Raw genomic sequence first — 18,860 nt, 5'->3', positions numbered from 1 at the left:
GACTTCAAGCGTGTCTAAAGGCCATAGAGCAGTAACTTTCTACTTTTAAACTGAGAAAACAAGTTATTGTATTCAGACCTAAAAACCTCAGAAATAGCTAAACAATATAGCTACTTTAGATGACATACCTTTGGCCTCCAGAACTACTGTGAAAATATGTCCTTTAATTCGCACATAAAACAAATATCTAGAACCGCCTTCTTTCACTTGTGCAATATTGCCAAAATTAGAAGCATCCTGTCTCAAAATGACACCGAAAAACTAGTTTATGCATTTACTTCAAGGCTAGATTAATGTAACTGTTTATCAAGTTGTCCCAATAATTCAATAAAAAGCCTCCAGTTAATCCAGAATGCTGCAGCCAGTCCTGACAGGAACTAGCAAGAGAGATCATATTTCTCCTATATTAGCTTCTCTTCATTGGCTCCCTGTAAAATCCAGAATAAAATTTAAAATCCTTCTGCTCACAAACAAATCCTTCCTGATCAAGCTCCTTCGTACCTTAAAGATCCCATAGTACCATATTATCCCAATAGTGCACTTTGCTTTCAGAGTGCAGGTCTACTTGTGGTTCCCAGAGTTTCCAAAAGTAGAATGGGAGGCAGGGCCTTTAGTTATCAAGCTCCTCTATCACTCTCCCTCTCTCTCTGTCCTCCAACACTGTACCTTCTGCAGGTGTCCCTGGTCCTGGAGCTGTATAACGCTGATATGCAGTTACTGGCCAGTGTCTATTTGTTGTTTATTGTTGCTGTTCTTTTCTCTCTCCTCTATCCACTCACCCCAACTGGTTGAGGCAGATGGCCGCCCAAACCGAGCCTGGTTCTTCTGGAGGTTTCTTCTGTTAAAGGGGGTTTTTCCTCTCCACTGTCACTAAGTGCTTGCTCATAAGAGATTTTTCTTTTTTTTTGTAAAGTGCCTTGAGATCATTGAATTGAATTGTTTGCTTGCTGCTTGCTTGACCAGGACTCACTGGCAGAAGAGATACTGTATCTCAATGGGACCTTCCTGGTTAAATAAAGGTAAAAATAAAATAAAATCAAACATCATATCCAGTGCTAAATGTTTTCAGTTTAACATAGCAAACACTTTATATGCCTGTTCTTCAGAAAAAGATTAACAGCAACCTCCGCATCTGGCCTTAAGTCTCTCCAACATTGGAAACCAGCACCTAGCATCCATGTTTACATGGGCCTTAGACCTGCCAGAACATTGTCCTTAATTTTCAGTTTTTGTATTTTTAACCTTCTGTTCTTCTCTGTGGGATATATGTCTACTATAGCTAACATTAGTATACAATGTAGTGTTTGTCATTTGAAATGTACTTGACATTAACGAAGTACTCTTGCATGGTTTCATTTGTAGGATACTTGTCTTACTTTCATGTGGCCTGTGAGGACAGACAGAAGGCACAAAGGACAGAAATTCAAACAAAGATTTGAACAGAAAAAAGAACATAGTTTATTTGAAATGTACAAAAGCTATATACAAACACTCATACAAACCCACACACTCTGAGCATAGTAAAAAGTGAATGGTAACAGACATACAAACATTTGAAAGGCTACTTAGAAACTCAGCATAACAATATAATAAAACCAAGAAATTTGGTGGTATAATTCACCAGTCCTGTCTGAAACAGGACTTCATTATCAAAGAACCCAGGAGAAAGGGGTAGTATGAATATTTTAATTAGGTTCAGATCTCTACTGAGAACACACTGAGGTACTTGTATATTCTTTTAGAGAATGACCCTCATCAGACATAGATTCATATGCTGTGATAGACTAACACAGAGGAATGTCCTTGTCCTTTTCAATCATTTACCCTTGTCAGATGGCAATATGGAGAGTGCCTCTAATCCAAGAGGGCAAAGAAGGAAATTTTACAGTGCCATCCCCCAGAGCTTAGACAATGATTAAAAAGCACTTAATGTCTCTGGCCCCTAATTCTGTACAGGCATGTTTAAACCAGGGCTATCAAATGCATAGCTATGTAAAATGAAATTAGTCACACTTCCTGGGTCTTACTGCATATTGAATTTGCAGTAAGAGCAGCAATTTGCAGTAAGAGTAACTATAACTCAGCAATATGAAATACGTTCTTTACTTCATTATTGTTATGAAGATAGCTGAATTAAGTGCAGATACAGTAAAAACTGCAATTCCAGTTAATGTTTGCATTTTTTTATCATAAAAGGCATGTATCAATTCATACATGCATGGTGTTGATCTTGGACTATAGTCATTAACCTCAGTGCCAAACAAAATCTAGTTTTGTGATAATTAGCCTGCAAAATATTAAATAGAGTGCGATATCTGCCCTTCTGAACTACAAGTTTTCAACTTCATCACAAATAACAGGTTCATCATTATCATTCACTTTCTTAACATTTTTACAGTGTGTGCTCCAGTTTTGCAATGCAAGCCTTTTTACTTATTTTTATACTGAATAATGCACATAGAAGGTGCAGCAAACTGTAGTCCAATTTAGTTCAATTAGATAAAAAAAATAATAAAAAATTGAATCATTATCCTTTTCGAGTTCATAGTAGGTGTTCATATGTTTCTGTACCTTTGACAGCCCTAGTTTAAATATCAAAAGCCTATAGCTTAACTTAAAGCAAGTACCATACAGTATAATCTATACATATAAAGGGTTTCATGAGAAAATAGTATCTGATATCTACGTCATGTCTGTTTCCTGTATTCTCTGTTTTCATTCAACTTTGATGTCCTTAGCAAGGCACTATGTGAACTGCTTTCAGTGCACCACTTTGTAAAGGTCTATTACACCAGCAAATACTGAATTGTTTGTAGATGTGTTTACTTATATAACCTGGGCTATTATACATTGGTAGCTAAAAAGTATGGCTTTTTAGGAAATGGTGAGAAAAAAATGGTCCTTAACTCTAGCTACACTTACAATTTTTTAATGTAACATACAATCTGAAGCAAATATTATAAGACAAGCATATTATTATGGACAATGAAAAAATGTATGAATTATCCAGTTTTGCATTGGTCAATCAGTGCTTTCTTGTGTAGTCCATATGTTCTTACTGTAAAAATGGGTGGATGATGTGGTGTTTGATTGCTCTCAGCTTATCATGTTGAGGAACTTGCTTTCTTCAGCCAAAGCTGTGAGCATGGAGTTCATGTCACCAATGGCCATATTACCAATCCCTGCCGGTACGGACGCCAGGGTGACTGAGTTGCGAGGGGTGGTCAGTCGTGAGGAACTCTGAGAAAGGCTTTGCAGAAGACCTGGACTCAAGGTGCCTGACATTAGGCTGGAGTGGTCTCCATCATCTAGCATTGTGTCAAAGTCGATCTGGGCATGCTCAGTGCCCCCAGATCCACCAGTGGAAGAATCCACAGTACTGCTGGAGACCTGGTTCACCCCTGGTGAGGCCATACTGGCTGCTGCAGTGTTATTGCTAGCAGTAACCTGGCTAGCACAGGGGGACATGGGGCTATCAAAGCTGACAGAAGATGACTCAAACATGTGAATCTGACCTGTGTAGAACATTGCAGAATTTGGATTCTCACAGTTACTGTGCAATGCAGACCCAATGGGCCTCTTTGGGCTCGCCTCTGAGGTGTCATTAGCACGACTGGGGCTCAAATTGTTTGACATTGGTATTCGTTGCATCATGCTAGACCCTGTGTGTTGTCTGGTGGTAGACTTGGGCTCTGTTGGAGGTTTGGGTTGTAACATTCCTCTGCCTGTATTATGTATGTTGTACTGCTGCTGGGAGAGAACACTGTAGTTTTGCTGCTGATCCACTTGGTTCACATGAGAATACCCATCAGCCTCTGTCCTTGATCTGTAACTTTGCAGTTCTGGGTCTGCCGTACTGTTTCGGGTAGGTCTCATACTAGTTTTCTCAGATACAGAATTTGGGACTGCCTCTTGGCCAAACTCTTGCTGAGGGTTCATGTGTTCACTAAAAGTCACATTGTTGCATTGCCTCTGCTGAAGCTGCTGGTGGGTGATATTCATGAGTCTCTGGTTGTTGTGGTTTACATACCCCTGCACAGATATATTCTGACTCATAGGAACAACCTGCTGGTTGCTGCCCAGGCCCTGACCTTGTTCCTGAAATGAACCAAAATTGTACCTCTGCTGAACAACAGCTAGGTTCCCCTTGAGAGGGTGGTGCTGCTGCTGTTTGGAGAGCTTGATTATAGTATCCACAGTCCCTGAACTCACCTCATTCAACTGCACTGGCATATTATTCTTGTTCATGTTGTCTGAAGGTGTTGAGAAAGGCTGCTGGGAACCACTGGGACCCAACTGGCAGGATTGCTTGTCCAGACTAGATTGAGTTATGGTTGCATCCACCATGGCCACCCTCCTCTGTGAATAAACCGATCCTGGTAGGGCCATGCCAGTCTGGTAGCCCTGAGTCTGATTGTTGGAATGGTAGTCCACTTGTGCCAAGTTGTAACCTGAAGAGCCAGAATTCTGGGACTTAAGATACTGCACCACATCATCAGGAAGCACCATATCATCCTCCCCACTCTGCTCCCCCACAGTCATCATCCCATCTACTGCCATGTTCTCCATTGCTATGTTCTCAGAAATGCTAGGTGGTCTGGGAGCAAATGGGTAGCGTTGTAGGCTGCCATCAGAGCGAGTGTAGCCTTGCATAGTTAGTGCCTGGTGGCCTTCTATAGGTGATGGTCCAATTATAGGGTTCATGCTGATCATGCTGTTATAGCGGTAGACCCTTGGAAGGGAGAGAGATTCATGGGTGGATCGACGCACCGGGTCACTGGCACGGCGTGGAAGGTTGGTGGGTACCTCATGGGGCATCAGGCTCTGGGTGCCATATACAATGTCACTGCATCGCCGAGGCAGAGTTCCAGTGGGTGGCTGATGAAACAGCTGTGATGAGCCTTCCTGGGAGTCACTATACAATGCTATCCGGGTCCTCAAACTCATTCGATCCATACTAGGGAGTGGAGTAGGTGGAGCTCCACCAATGGCAGCAGCATACTTTGCCTTGAGCCGGTAATGCTGAGCTGGGGTCAAATTAAGGAGACTTGGGAGACCACCTCCACCTACTCCACTGACACCCCCACACTGGCTAGCCTCACTGGAGCGGCGAGACAAATCAGTGGAGATTGGGTCATATGAGTCAGCCGAACTGATATTGTTGTGGCGATTAGCACCAAAGTGGGAAGCCTCACTGGAACGACGGCTGGAATAACAGGGTGAGATGCCAGAGGACCGTCGACTCAAGGTGTAAACTGAGCTGATGGTGCTGGTGGTGCTGTCACGGCGCTCATTCAGCTGGTTCAGCAGTGTTACTTCACATGATGAAAGGTCGCCCATTCGCTGGCCAGGGTACAAACCACTTAAGGTGCCCATGACACTGGAGCTCTCCAGGAGGGAACCTGGCAGATACAAAACACATTACTACATGATGGAAAAAACCTAATGACGCAGTTTACAGTTATAGAACAGGTATTATTAATGGCTTTATTCACTTGGCTAAAACATAATGACATTTAGTCATCTTGCAACACATTTCCTGAGCTGTCTAACTTACCAACTGCAGGGATGGGAGGCAGCTTCATGCTGTTTCGTTGGCCCAGTGGTGGTCGTGGTGCAGAGTTAACCCAGGGGCAGGGGTCCCTCACTGTCTTCAGCCTTTCTTTCTTGATGTTCTCCAGCTTGATGGTGACCCCATCACCATGTCCTGCAGCTTTCCTCAACTGAAGCCCAATCCCAGCCTGCTGTCCCCCAGTGTGAACAGTGGAGTCAACCATGGGGCATTCATCCTGTGCACTGAGGTCCCCAAAGCTGCCTCCACTGTGCATGGCCATCTCTACCCCACTGTCGTTGTTGTTGGCGCTGCTGAGAGGTGATGGCTCACTGCTGCATGATGAGTAGCCACCAGGACTGGACTGATACATCTGGAGGAAGACAGCAGGGGGGGGATTTGATGTAATGAATCAAAAAATAGAAGTTTGATTCTAAATGACAGTGGCATGTCATTCAGTTTTCCACTAGTAAATAAGTATTCTGCCAAACTTTGTTAACAGTAATAACAGTTTGCCTTTTGCATAGATAAAAAAAACCCCACAAAAAACATAACAAGAGGAAAGTAAAAATAAAAATGAATACATTTAAATAATAAAAGTTCCACTCTCATGCCAAGTTCAAAGGAGTCTATTATTTATTTTTCAATATTAAATTATTACCACAGTTAAAAATTCTGACTGTAATGGTGTTTTGTAATAACTAAAATAGGCCTATAGTTCCATAATCACATTAAATATAGATGGGTTTGATTTATTTACAACAGGAAAACAAGTGGATAATAGATGAGTTCTGTGAGTAACAATCTAGCAGCGACAGTAATCCATACTGGCCCAAAATGGGCTAAGTCTTGATCACAGCTTGATTCTGGCACTATTTGTTCAGCACACAAACTAAAAAGGTCCCAGCTTTGAATATTAATGTGACAATGACTTTTATCATCAGACTGACAACAGTTGCTACTGCCAGTCTAATGGCAGTGTGATGGTGTGTGTATCCCCCCACTCATGCATATGTGTGTCCTATATACCAGGCAGGCCACCATGCAAAGCTGCAACAATGCATGAAAGCATGAAACATACGAACACATCTTCAATGTAGAGTTGCAACAAGACTGAAAAGACAGTTTGAGTGCTCACCTCAGTGAAGTCTATCCATTAGGAAGATTATGAGGGAAAGAGAAGGAAGTTTACAACAAAACCAGACAGGTGAGTTAGGCCAGATGTAGTCAGTACCAGTAGTAAAAATTTTACCTCAGAGCAATGTTAGTAAAATGCAAGAGTGTGAAAATGAATCTGTGCCTCTCCATGTTGGTTCCTGAACATACAAAGCTATGCAATCTTTTAATCATGTATTTAGGATTGATAGTATTATGTGTTAGACGTGGAGTCAATCACATCACAAAGATTCATTAACAGTGATTTTCCTGCACACAAATTTTTCATTCAAAAAAAGAAGTGCATGGGATGACTTTTTGTGACCAGGACTCACCACAGAGTTCTCAGTCTTGATAGATTTGACTTGTAGACAGTCTTCTACTCCTCTTGAGGTGCTGTTGGTCTCAATCTTACTGTCAATACCTCTTCCACCATTCTTGGAATTCGCCTCATTTTCAGTGTTGCCTTTGGGCGGCTGCAGTCTCGGTGGAGCGTCACTTCGTTGTTTCTTGGTGATGTGGGCTTCTGGGCCGTGAACTGTCTTTACATGCTTCCTGAGTGAGCTGGGGTCAGTGTAGCGCTTGGTACAACCCGGGATTTTACACACATATGGTTTCTGCCATGAGGGATTTAACTTAATTGTGACTCAAATGTGCATGGAAGATATTAGTACACAATAAATAAGCTCATTATATTAAATCTACGTGACTTTAGCTTAGTATTTTAATTTGAAGTTAATATTCACTTGAAAAGACTCTTATACGACAAAAACTGAGTATTAGCAAGTGTGTACATACCTCATTTGAGTGTGTGCGGTTCTGGTGCTTAGCCCGGTCTGAGGCATTGGAGAAGGCCTTGTTGCAGCCTTCATGTTCACAGACATACGGTTTTTCTCCAGTGTGAGACCTGAGGTGGGTCTTGAGGTTCTCCAGGCGAGAGTAAGCTTTTGAACAGCCCTCAAACTGCAGACAGATAGACATGCCTGAGTGCAGTGTTATTTCAGTTGCAGCTGGTAACAGAATAGAGCTGGGCAAAAAAAACAAAAAAGAAAAAAAAAAACAAAACAAAACAAACAAAAAAAACCCCACTGTTTTTCAGTTTTCAAATGCAGTCTACTCTTAGATTGTTGCCCATCTGTGGTGGTGTGCCACACAAAAACAAAGTATGGTTATACAATGGTAAAAAGGGCTATTATGTGAAATATCTAAACAAAGTGTGAGTCTGTGTTTTGCCTTCGTATTCACTTGTACTGTACAAGCTGTAGTTTGCTATTCCTTCAGAGCAGTCATTGTGAAATAAAATGTTTTTGCAATTAAAAGAGAATGAAATTAGGGTGGCTCAGAAATGGGCTATAAAACTCAGAAGATTCTCTTCTTAAAAATGAGACTAAAGGAGTTAGAGTGTTATGAGAAAATGCACGTGGGATTTTGTGCAGAGAACATACGGCACTTAATAAGAACCCATGGCCCCCTGCAAATTTTAATTACATGCTCACACTGTCAATCAGTCTCTCCTTCATCATGCGTTTTAATGTATTCCAGATCCTGTGGGGCTTTGAAGTCAAGCAAACAGGCCCTCATTTTGATCTACACAAATTAAATCATTCACATTCAAGACAAAGACAAGGGCTGTAAGACACTGTATGGTGGCTGAGGAACATCCAATTTACATTCCTAGTTAACCAGTTAACCATTTAACTAGCCAGTCAAAGAGCCTAAAACCCTAATGGTGTAAATGGAATATATCAACTCAGATGTGTAATGTGAAATTGCTGGAGTACATCTTTACATACAGCAGTTAGCCACACAGTGGCTCAGATGATCCTGTGTTTGGTAGGTAACCAGGTAGCAACTGACATTTCATTGCAGTGCTTCGCAGTGAATGGCATCCTTACTGTGCATTTATGCGGCTTCTCTCCTGTGTGTCGCCTCATGTGGACCACCAACATATACTGAGCCTTAAAGGGCTTCTGCTCCCGTGAACACTCCTCCCAGCGACAAACAAACTCCTTTTTCTCACCATGAATGTGGTCGTTGTTGATGTGCTGAGGAGACAGAAAATTCAAAAGCATTATTATTACAATATATAACTGTATCATCATTTTGGAAGATTTAATTCATCAGATTTTTTTCAGATTCATTTATTTCAATGAGGGATAGGCCAATATACCTATACCCATACAATACAGTACACCTCTCTCATACATATCATTAGCAGCACAAACTCTAGCCTCCAGTATCATAGAGCTGAATCAACAGCTCTCTGAAACAAAAACTGTCTGAACAAAAACTGCAGAACTGTTGGATTTGGCTTTATTTAGTTTGAATGTGGTGAATACAATAATTGTGTATAAGTATGTCTGTATTTTAAATGTTAAAACAGTGACTAGACACCAAAAGTATATGTATGTTTGTGTGTGCATTACTAAAAACAAGTCAGCAAATTCTTGTCTGTCTTTCCCAACAGAAGATCTTCCCTCTTTCATTGACACATGAACATGCACACACACACAATGGATAGACTGATGGTATCATCCGTTATGGCTGACAGTTATTATGCATCTCTCACCAAGAGACAAACGCTTTAAAAACAGTCTCTGTTTTTTCAGGCTTTGTGTGTGTCTGTGTGAGTTTGTTTCTCAAGGAAGAGGAGCTTCCTCAGATTCCAGTTAGAGTGATCCGGAAAAGGACTTTATTTTTACTTATTATTTATCTTATTTATGTATTCTCCTTACATTCAGTGAATCATGAAGTCATTGGGGTACACAAACTTTCTGGTCTGGTTAAATATACACTTAAATGTGAAATTAGCTATTCTAGTAAACTACATGGCAGTTCTCAGAGAATTAGAAGCATTCTCCCTTGGAGGAACTCATCATGTTTAAAGAATTTCTTGTCTTGCTAAAATGGTTAATATGGAGAATAGGTTGGTCAGTTACTCCTACTACACCAAGTCACTATGCCAGAGAATGGTATAATACCCGCACTACCTTCACAGGCATCTTAATGATGCCCTGAAACAGCAGGTTTTATCAAATAATATATGTCTAAAATACACTTTAAAACGCATTCCATTCACCACATATAAACATCCATACACCCAGAGGAACCATTTCATTTCCTGAGGACATCCTGCCCCACAATGCACCACTTTTGTGGCCACTCCTTCACCAGCAATAAAGCTCCGTGGCTGATGATTATGCTGAGATCTATTTTGGTTCAATGAGGCACAATGGAAACAAGTGTGTGTGCCAAGAACAGGCCTCTTATTTTCAGGTTATACACTATCCAAAATTTGGGGGTTCTTGAAACAAGATTAGTTTGGCTAAATACAAGCCAGAAAAAACCCAGGTCCTTTTTTCTTGATAATTTAAGAACCTTGCATGAAATCTGGGATATGCTAAAGGAGATGCTGTCAGCAGTTTTTGTTGAAAGAATTGTTACAACACCCCAGAATTTCTGGTTGGCTTGAAGATTTAAGAATGTGTTGGCCTCACAGTATCTATCCACACCTCCTCATTAAACCACCAATCTGCTGCTAGTCAACTCGCTAATGCTGGAAGACTTTCACAGTGTTTGTGGCCAGGGAGCAGGACCTGGGGCAAAAGTTCTTTAAGGTAACTCTGGTCCTGACTGGTAGTAACCCATTGTGACCTGTTCACCACTTGCATCAGTCTCTAGTTTTGTGGACGTGACACATGCCCCTTCCACCCCTCCTGAGATTACTGACATTCAGTCAGAAAGTGGAAAGCAGGAAGAAAGTTGGCCTGAAAAAGGGGGGTTATGAGGTTCCATAACTCCAGAGCTGGTGGCATGACGATGGATTTATGGGCGGCCCTCTGGGTTTCAGGGGTTGGGGGTGTTGCTGGGAGAAAGAGGTTAGGGGTTAGGGGTCATGGGGCTGAGGGGTTTGTGGGGCACAGCTGCAGGGCTTGAATTTAGCATGAACTGGCAGGCTCATTATCACTGCACGTGTCAACCCAACAGGAAAAGATCAGTTGATGGTAGTCTTACTGACTGCACTCAATCAGCATGCATTTAATTAATAGCAGAAGAGTTGTTTGAACTTTTCATTTTTCACACAACAAATGCAATAGCTGTACTAGCACAGTCTGTAATTGTTAACTGTATGTTAACTAAATCCACTAAATAATACAAATGATGTGAATGGCATCTGTAAAAGACTGAACACTGACCGAACCTTGTTTTTATTGTGGAACAATGTGGCAACTTACATTTTTCAATTATTTTATTGATTAATATATGTATAAAATGTCAGGTAACAGTGTCTGATTTCAACTATTTTCCACAGCCTGAGGTGAGATCTATAAACATCTTCTGTTATTCAGTGCACTATCATCCTGACATTTTACAAACCAGTGAGTGTTTGGTATTTTTGGTTTACATAGTTGCAGATTAATTTGAATTGACAAATCATTTGAACAACTAAGTGTTTCAGCTTTACAATGGAATTTTTTATGGTCTAGATACTATTTCTATTAATGGTCTGTACCAAAAGTACAGCAGTGTTTGTCAATCAATAAGTCTCTACAATAGTCACAAGGACACCAAGCCTGATACTCACATGAACAAGTTGGTCCTGGGTGTCAAACTCCTTGTTGCAACCCTCCCAGTGACAGTTAGTCTCATATATGGCCTCAGGCTCTTGTTTGCACTCATCTTTATCCACATCCTCACTCAAATCCAGGATCCCACCACTGTGGTCCTGGAGAAACGGGAAAGCACTGCATCACATGATAGCTAACAACCACTAGAGATGTCTGTTTTCATTCCAGCATGTAAACAAATAGAATAAAAGCATGCCAACACAAACTGCTCAACTCTTTTACCTGCAGTCAGTACAGAGAAGCATTCTGTACTATTTTTGCATGTGTCTCATCTATTAATTCATCCTAATAGTTGAGAATGCCCTCGATCTGAATGTGTGACACCTCTTGCCATTAATTAGAGTGGCATTTTATTCATTGCCTGCAATCCTCTTCGACACTTAAAGAGGGGTCTATTTTCCCATTGTAAGAAACCAAAGTTGTGATGTAGTTAGTTAAGGTGCAAGGGGGAAAAAAAACTATGAAGTTGGTTAGGACTTATACTGTGTATGTGTTTCGTGTTTCTTCTACTTAATTTTACTAGTTTTACCTGAGAGGTTGGTGATATGGGCAGTGGACCTTCTGCTTCTGTCTTGACCTTTGATCTCTTGGTGGTCAGTGGGTTTACTGTGCTGCTCACTGCTGTGTCTCCACTGGCATTCTGAAAGACACATATGAAAAAAGACAGGGTTGAATACACACCTTTTGTACTGTAGCAGATATTATTTTCCGAATGCCCTTTTTTAGTGGCAGAAGAGGCAGATTTATATGGTTTTTAACCATGTGCCTTTGTCATACATGCAGACAGTGAACACTGAACGTTGAACTATTTCATTAATTCCAATATAAGTACTCCATTCAATTAACCCTCATACCAGTCTAACCATCCAGTTTATTAAACCACCAGACTCCACTTAGTCAGACACTACTGCTTTCTATACAGTCATCACACAGAGTGATTGAAAGCAATCAGATAATTAAGTCACAAAGATTCTGTGCAACTGTTTGGCAACGGCATTGAGCTGCAACGATATGTGAGGAGTTGCAGCACCAGGCACCAGGACCCACAAGTCAGTTGAAGACTTGCCACAGAGACTAAACAGTTTAGACTTCTTTATGACCACCAAAGTCACTAGAAAATATGAAAGAGGAGTTATTATCCTTAGTACAGATTTGGTGGGAGGAAGGGTCAAGGGTTGGGGAGGTAGAGAGCTTTGATGTGCCAGCAGATCCCGAATACAGCAGAAACAAAGACATCCTGTCAAATGGAGATGGAAAAAAATATATAAATATACTGTATATGTGCAGTAAGGTTCATTGGGGTGGGTCCAATAACAGAGAGGGGTCTCCTAATCTCACCCAGACACTACAGTGTTGCAGCATTTCTGGGGGCCTTGATGATTCATTCGGTGGCTCGAAACCAGAAGGGAAATGTGGTTCTGATCACTGTTGAAACAAGATGAATGTGTGTTGGGGTAGGAATGGGAATGTATGTGTGCATCAGCATATGCAAAAAAGGAGCAAATACTGTATATACTCCTGAATCCACTGTTATTGGTGTGTGTCAGCAGACCTAGAGCTAGAGGCAGCTGATAGCAGTGAGAGGTGGGGTGATTCACTGAGTGGGAAGTTTACATTATGAGCGGCTGTGGTGTATACAGTGGGCTGAGACAGAGGAGACACAAGGAAATAAGTCAGATGGAATTTTAGGCTGTACTGTGTAAACCTTCATTCTCAACTTTGAATTCATATCAAAAGTAAGCTGATTAGCTGATCACAGAAAAACAGCAACGGGAAGCACAAGCATGAATACTATTGATTCATCTGTATAGTTGTTTTAAGTAGCTTCACAAAAATAGCAAATCTGAACATTTAATCTACTGGAACTGACTTACCTTAGACACACATTCCACAGACTCCCACTCTACTCCGGCCTGCAAAATTTTAGGCGTTCCCAAGAGGACGGGAAGAGGACGGCTTTGGTCGGGATCCAAAGGGGAATGGAGCGGCTTCGATCGGGGACAGAGCGGCCTCAATTGGCAAGAGCGTGAACATGACGGCATCAGGTCGGGAGTGAGTCAGGAGGCAAAATCTCACTGCCGCTCTATGCTGATCATTGCTGTTTGACTCACGATCCAGTCCTGACTGTCCAATTTAACACCTGACTGACTTACGCTCATCGACCACTGCTAATTACCGCCTCATTAACATTTCATTCCTCTTCTGCTCAGGCCCCGCCCCTGCCCAATCCAATCCGTTCCAATCCCAGTTCAACTTCGCCCAACTGCCACCTAACTCACGCCATCTACAGTGTATAAAACAGGCAGGGACCAGTGCTGCTCATTCTGGTTCTGACTGCCAAGCCAACAACACCTCCAAGTTCCCATCAACCAACCGCTTCTGTTATCACAAGATGCCTCCCTGTGCAAAGGCCGCGAGAGGCACAGGCTGGTGTTGGCGAGAGCTTGTAGTGTTGGCGAGCCTGCCGATGTGTCCACACGCTGTCGATGTCCGGAGGGATAGCTGTAGAAAAACGATCGCAGTCTGCTGCTGTCGGAGAACGACTTCTTGTTCCGAAGCGCAATATTTAGCAGCACACACCCAGCTCGATCCACGGTGTGCATGAGATGATGATAGGCGAAGAACTGGTGATATTGTGAATAGAGCGTATCTTAGTCAGGGTAGGCGTTGAAATGTGAGTAATGCGTGGCTAAAGGGTATATTCATGAAATTTCTCCTGACTGCTCCTGACCTGTGCATAAATGCCAAGTCAGGAGAGAGTGGGAAGAGCGTAAACAGGTCCTGAGTCTGTGGAATGTGGGAGTTAGGTTAACCCCACAGGTGTATACTGCTCACCTGTGGCGCAGTTACATAAGGTTCAGCCTGCAAAGACTTATTGTTGCATATAATGAATCTGTGAGGCTGCTACTGAAGAGCCCAAGATACTGCAGTGCCAGCCAAATATTTGCTGATTATGATGTGCGATTCTGTGAGGCTGTTCTATGCAACTTAATTTATAAATTTATGTGCAGAAGTGTGAATTCACCCAATGCCATTATACAAGCTCTGGTTTGTCCTGACATCAGCTCTGTGAGGTTTACCTCAAAGATATGGAATCACTGGAGAACTTTATATAAGTGGTGTATGCTCTTATACATACATAAACATATGTATACTATTAATATTATGTAATTATTTTTTATATGAGCTGTGGAGCATTTGTACTTGTATCACACTGTATCCTTAATAAAGACTGAATGAATAAATGATTGATCAGTGCATATCCAAACAAATTAACCTCTCCTGTGGAGAAATGAGTTGACATGACATAAGTTCTTTACATATATATATATATACACATCAAGATCAAGATTTGCATATTTTTGTGTGGCTCTGATGACATTTATGTAGCTTACAGTTCAATTCAATTCAATTCAATTTTATTTGTATAGCGCCAAATCACAATACAAATCATCTCAAGGCACTTTACAAAAATAAAAAAACTCAACAAATCCCTTTTCACATTGATCAGAAAACAACAGATTTATTATATATAAGTGAATCATCAGTCTGGCAGCAGTAGTTCTTTAAGAAAGCCTCTATCTAGCCCACACATATACACAGATGGGATCTAAGACTGAAAAAGAAAGGGGATATTTTATTGAACTTGTTTATGTGTTATAGTATGCAAGCATGGTGGGGCTGTTGTCTCAAAGCAGGGTCTATCTGTGTGGAGTTTGCATGTTCTCGTTGTGTTTGTGTGGGTTTTCTCTGGGTACTCCAGTTTCCTCCCGCAGTCCAAACACATGCAATTTGGAGTTAGATTACTTGGTGAATCTAAATTTCCTGTATTTGTTGTGAATGTTTGAGTGTTTGTCTGTCTTTATGTATCAGCCCTGTAATACTGGGATTGGCTCTACAGGATTAGTGGTATAGATGATTGATGGAGGGATATATGGACACTGTCATTCCTACCTGGTTTGCTTCAGAGTTGGGGTTGTTGGAGGTGGACATCGGTGAAGCAGTGAGGGAGTGTTGGCGGGCTGAGAAAGAGGATGATGATGGTTGAATGAGAGGAGGAGTTTGGCCAAAGGCGTTGAGACCTCTCTGCTGGGACAACAGCTGCTGGTACGCCACTGGATTGATGGGGTGAGGGAAGCTGAACGAGGGGCTGGGCAACAGGGAAAAGGAAGCAGTTACATTGTGGAAAATATGAATGTTGTTTCTTAGATATACAGACTGTCTAAATACCTAATCCCTCCAACTGAAAGGTGCCCATAGGAGCTGCTGGCAGCTGAGCTGGAGCGGGAGTTGTTGATGTAGGCCACTAGAGAGTTGGGTGAGGTGCGTATCATTGTCTGCAGGTCAATACTGGCATCTGACAGTGGAGAGATGGACAGTGCCCTCTTCCTGCTCAGTCGGGGCGTCAACCGTGGACTGGAAAAACGTGACACTGGCCAGAAAGAGACAGAAGACATGACTCCTGTCATGTTTCATATTAATTAGATGGGAGAACTAATGTCACTAAATCTCCACATGGCCTCAAAAAAAGCTGCATCCATACTGGACCATATTAGAGGAAATATTTAGCTCCAAGCATTCTCTTTGAGGTCACAGCCATGCTAAGCTACACTATCTACTTCATCTCTCTCACACACAAAGCTCCCCTATTAACATTCGCATCCTCTTATGCATAATGAATCGGCCACAATCATTCTCCGTAATTACCGTGATAGCAATCACTTTCAGACTGCTGTACTTGTGCAAGTTAAATGGTGGCAATTTACACAAATTGATTTCAGAATACCATTAAAGAGATCAAGGCGGACTCAAAAAGGTAGGGTTCATTCTACTACACTAGGTTGTTGCACTATTTTCTTTTTCTTGTAGAAATGAACCTAAAAAATGAAGAGGGAGACTATGTTCCCATGAACTTAAAGAGAAAGCTCTTTATTTTTTACTGGTAAGCTATCATTCATGGTTATTTATTTCTGTTAAATTCCTGAGGCATGCAGCTCCCATTCCCACAGAGACAGATTACTTGTTTGGAACCCATAAGTGCTGTGTTGGTGTGTGAGGGGACAGAGAGCAGGACTGGCGTGTGTTTGTGCACATGTGTAATTAGGTCTTACAGCAGACATCATCAGAGGCGCGATAGGCAGGAAACTTATAATAGGCCCATCACAACTCACCTCTGCGCACGCCTGCCCGCCCGCCCACACACACACACACACACACACACACACGCGCACACACACACACGCGCGCGCGCACACACACACACACATGCACACACTGCATGTATACTTCACTGCTGTCAATATGTTGGTAATCGCTGTGTCTTTGCTGGCTGGACTCACAACCCCTCAAGCCAAATGAATCCAGGCACCACCATAATCACCGTACCAGACCTGCAGTCATAAACTCTTACTTCCAAAACTATTATATTTGGAGGTGGCGAGTCGTAAAACAGACGCATATGCAGTTAGTTAAAAGCCGCCCAGGAACTTCAGAAAGCAGACAGTAGTTGGAGGCCTGAAAGATAAAATGGTGGTGGAGATGATAGAGAAGTTTATGAAAGAGCTGGCAAAGACAACAAAAGGTCCTTAGGAATGTGCCTCTTTAGGGCTAATAAATAAATGTGTCATCTTTCGTATGCCGCATAGAGTAGATGGTAACAAAGTAAACGAGGGAAGCGGTAGAAGGTGGAGAGTCAGTCAATCCTCCTCCTTGGGAACATATATGGGGGCTCATTCTGACAAACTATGCATTGGTCCATATGGGTTGTGCAGTTGCCAGGATTTGCTGTTTTTGCAGTGAGGTGAGCTTGCTGCCTTGCCAACAGATTTTATGGGAGATAACCATATTAATATCCCCCTTTTTATAAGCAGGAAACAGGCTTCACAACCTGGTGGATTGGTCGCCTGGTGCCTGCCTCTCTCTTCTGGGCATGGTGCCCAAACTCTGCTTGCCACCTCCACATTTTAACCACCACCTCAATCTATGCATTTACCTCAGCTCCAAAGAATTCTCAATGCCTCCAGCAAGCTAGTTCTGTTATAGTAAGTTTGTCCTTGTTCCAGTTTATGTCCTTGGACTAACCTAATCTTACCTGTAATAAACTTCACAAACACACATGAACACACAACTCTCCACCACTTGGCAACAGTATATTTGAAAATACAGACAGACAGATATTAGAGATATATACATATATAGTGGTATGTTTTGTGTGTGATTATTTTAAGCACTGGCCTGAGCTGTTCTAAGTGTAATGGCTTTGTGGACAATGAAAACAATTGGACATTTGTGCAAATCCCCTGAACCAGCTCACTCTCAGGGACATGCTTCGAGCACATTTAAACATTTTCTCCCATAACTGATTCTTTGATCAATTCTATCTTAAAAAATAGCCAGAAAACAAGTAAGCAAATTCAAATCTGAAACTTACAACTTTAGACTGAGATTTAAGTGTCTATTTATGAATGAAAGCTTTTACTGTAGCTACTCCTCTGAGAATTCTGTGGCCTCCTCTTATGTTTATGAACACATGAACACATGAGCTGATACAAACAGTAGAGTTATTTCCACACTCAAATGCGGGAGGATCTACCATTTCTAAACATAGCCAATGATGTGCTATCAATGTCCGTCTTGCAGAGAAAAGCTGCAGCCACTTATATGTTATGTTTCATGTAATTTCTCATGTAGTGGTACACATGGTTACATTTTTCTTTTCTCCAACCTTATAAGTAGTGCCTCTGTCCAGTCAGCAAAACTGCACAATAAAACTGCACTAAAAAATGGGGAGTCCAAGTCCTGTCCCTTTTCCTTGCTGTTACTTCCTAAGTTGACACAATTCCAAATCTACAGTAAAGAAAGCACACTACAGCATTATTACACTGTGACAAAAACACAAACTTGCCTAACAACTACTAAAAACTAATAAATACTTAATAGCTTCGGTATGAATCTGGGTTTTTGATTTTCAACACTCCAAAAAAATCACTTATAAAATGTAAAAATTCTATATTTATATACTCAAGGGATAAATTCAGTAATGTTGCCCCAGGTCTCTGCATCTTAACCCAACTAGTTACCCCCTTGCCATCCATAGTGGGACAATGTTTATGTTCCCTGCTAAATCTCACTAACACTGTTAATTTTATAAGCAAAGGTGCTCGTACTGACTCCTCTATGAGCCCCCAGTGTCCACCCCAAAGCTGCTGTTGTGTTTATGCACTTCCACCCATGTGCTCATGAACCAACATATAGTTAAGTGTTTATGTAAGCTGTCTAAGGGGACCAAACCTTCTGTAGCAACCCTCTCTCTTTCCTCACCACCACCTCTACATTTATCTCAACCCTTTGTTGCATCATCACTAAACTGAACTTTTGCTCAGAATGGCAGACAATTACTTTTGCCCATTGCTTTTGTCCTGAGAGCTCCAGCGCTATCCCATAAGCCACTCTAACATTTGTTTGCCTACTTCTTACATACCATCTCACTCATACATAAACAGTCTTCTGACTGCCTTCCAATGTCA

The 18,860-nt window shown here is 41.7% G+C and overlaps 1 protein-coding gene across 2 annotated transcripts in view; it reads right to left on the bottom strand.

Annotated features, from left to right (window-relative positions):
- Positions 1 to 1,434: 1,434 nt before the first annotated feature.
- gli2a (GLI family zinc finger 2a) overlaps positions 1,435 to 18,860 on the bottom strand; it is an 83,545-nt gene continuing 66,119 nt past the window's right edge. For both annotated transcript variants that reach the window (XM_026294661.2, XM_026294662.2), the window contains 9 exons: positions 15,565 to 15,766; positions 15,289 to 15,484; positions 11,864 to 11,974; positions 11,292 to 11,432; positions 8,602 to 8,751; positions 7,505 to 7,669; positions 7,042 to 7,323; positions 5,558 to 5,924; positions 1,435 to 5,402 (listed from right to left, as the gene is read on the bottom strand). In XM_026294661.2, the coding sequence (XP_026150446.1) occupies positions 3,097 to 5,402; positions 5,558 to 5,924; positions 7,042 to 7,323; positions 7,505 to 7,669; positions 8,602 to 8,751; positions 11,292 to 11,432; positions 11,864 to 11,974; positions 15,289 to 15,484; positions 15,565 to 15,766 (3,920 nt within the window). In that variant the 3' untranslated portion in view covers positions 1,435 to 3,096. The remainder of the gene's footprint in view (positions 5,403 to 5,557; positions 5,925 to 7,041; positions 7,324 to 7,504; positions 7,670 to 8,601; positions 8,752 to 11,291; positions 11,433 to 11,863; positions 11,975 to 15,288; positions 15,485 to 15,564; positions 15,767 to 18,860) is intronic.

The sequence above is a fragment of the Mastacembelus armatus genome, chromosome 21 (assembly GCF_900324485.2).
Source record: "Mastacembelus armatus chromosome 21, fMasArm1.2, whole genome shotgun sequence".
Lineage (NCBI taxonomy): Eukaryota > Metazoa > Chordata > Actinopteri > Synbranchiformes > Mastacembelidae > Mastacembelus > Mastacembelus armatus.
The sequence above is the reverse complement of the archived record's forward strand: the minus strand, read 5'-3'. Positions and strand labels throughout refer to the sequence as shown.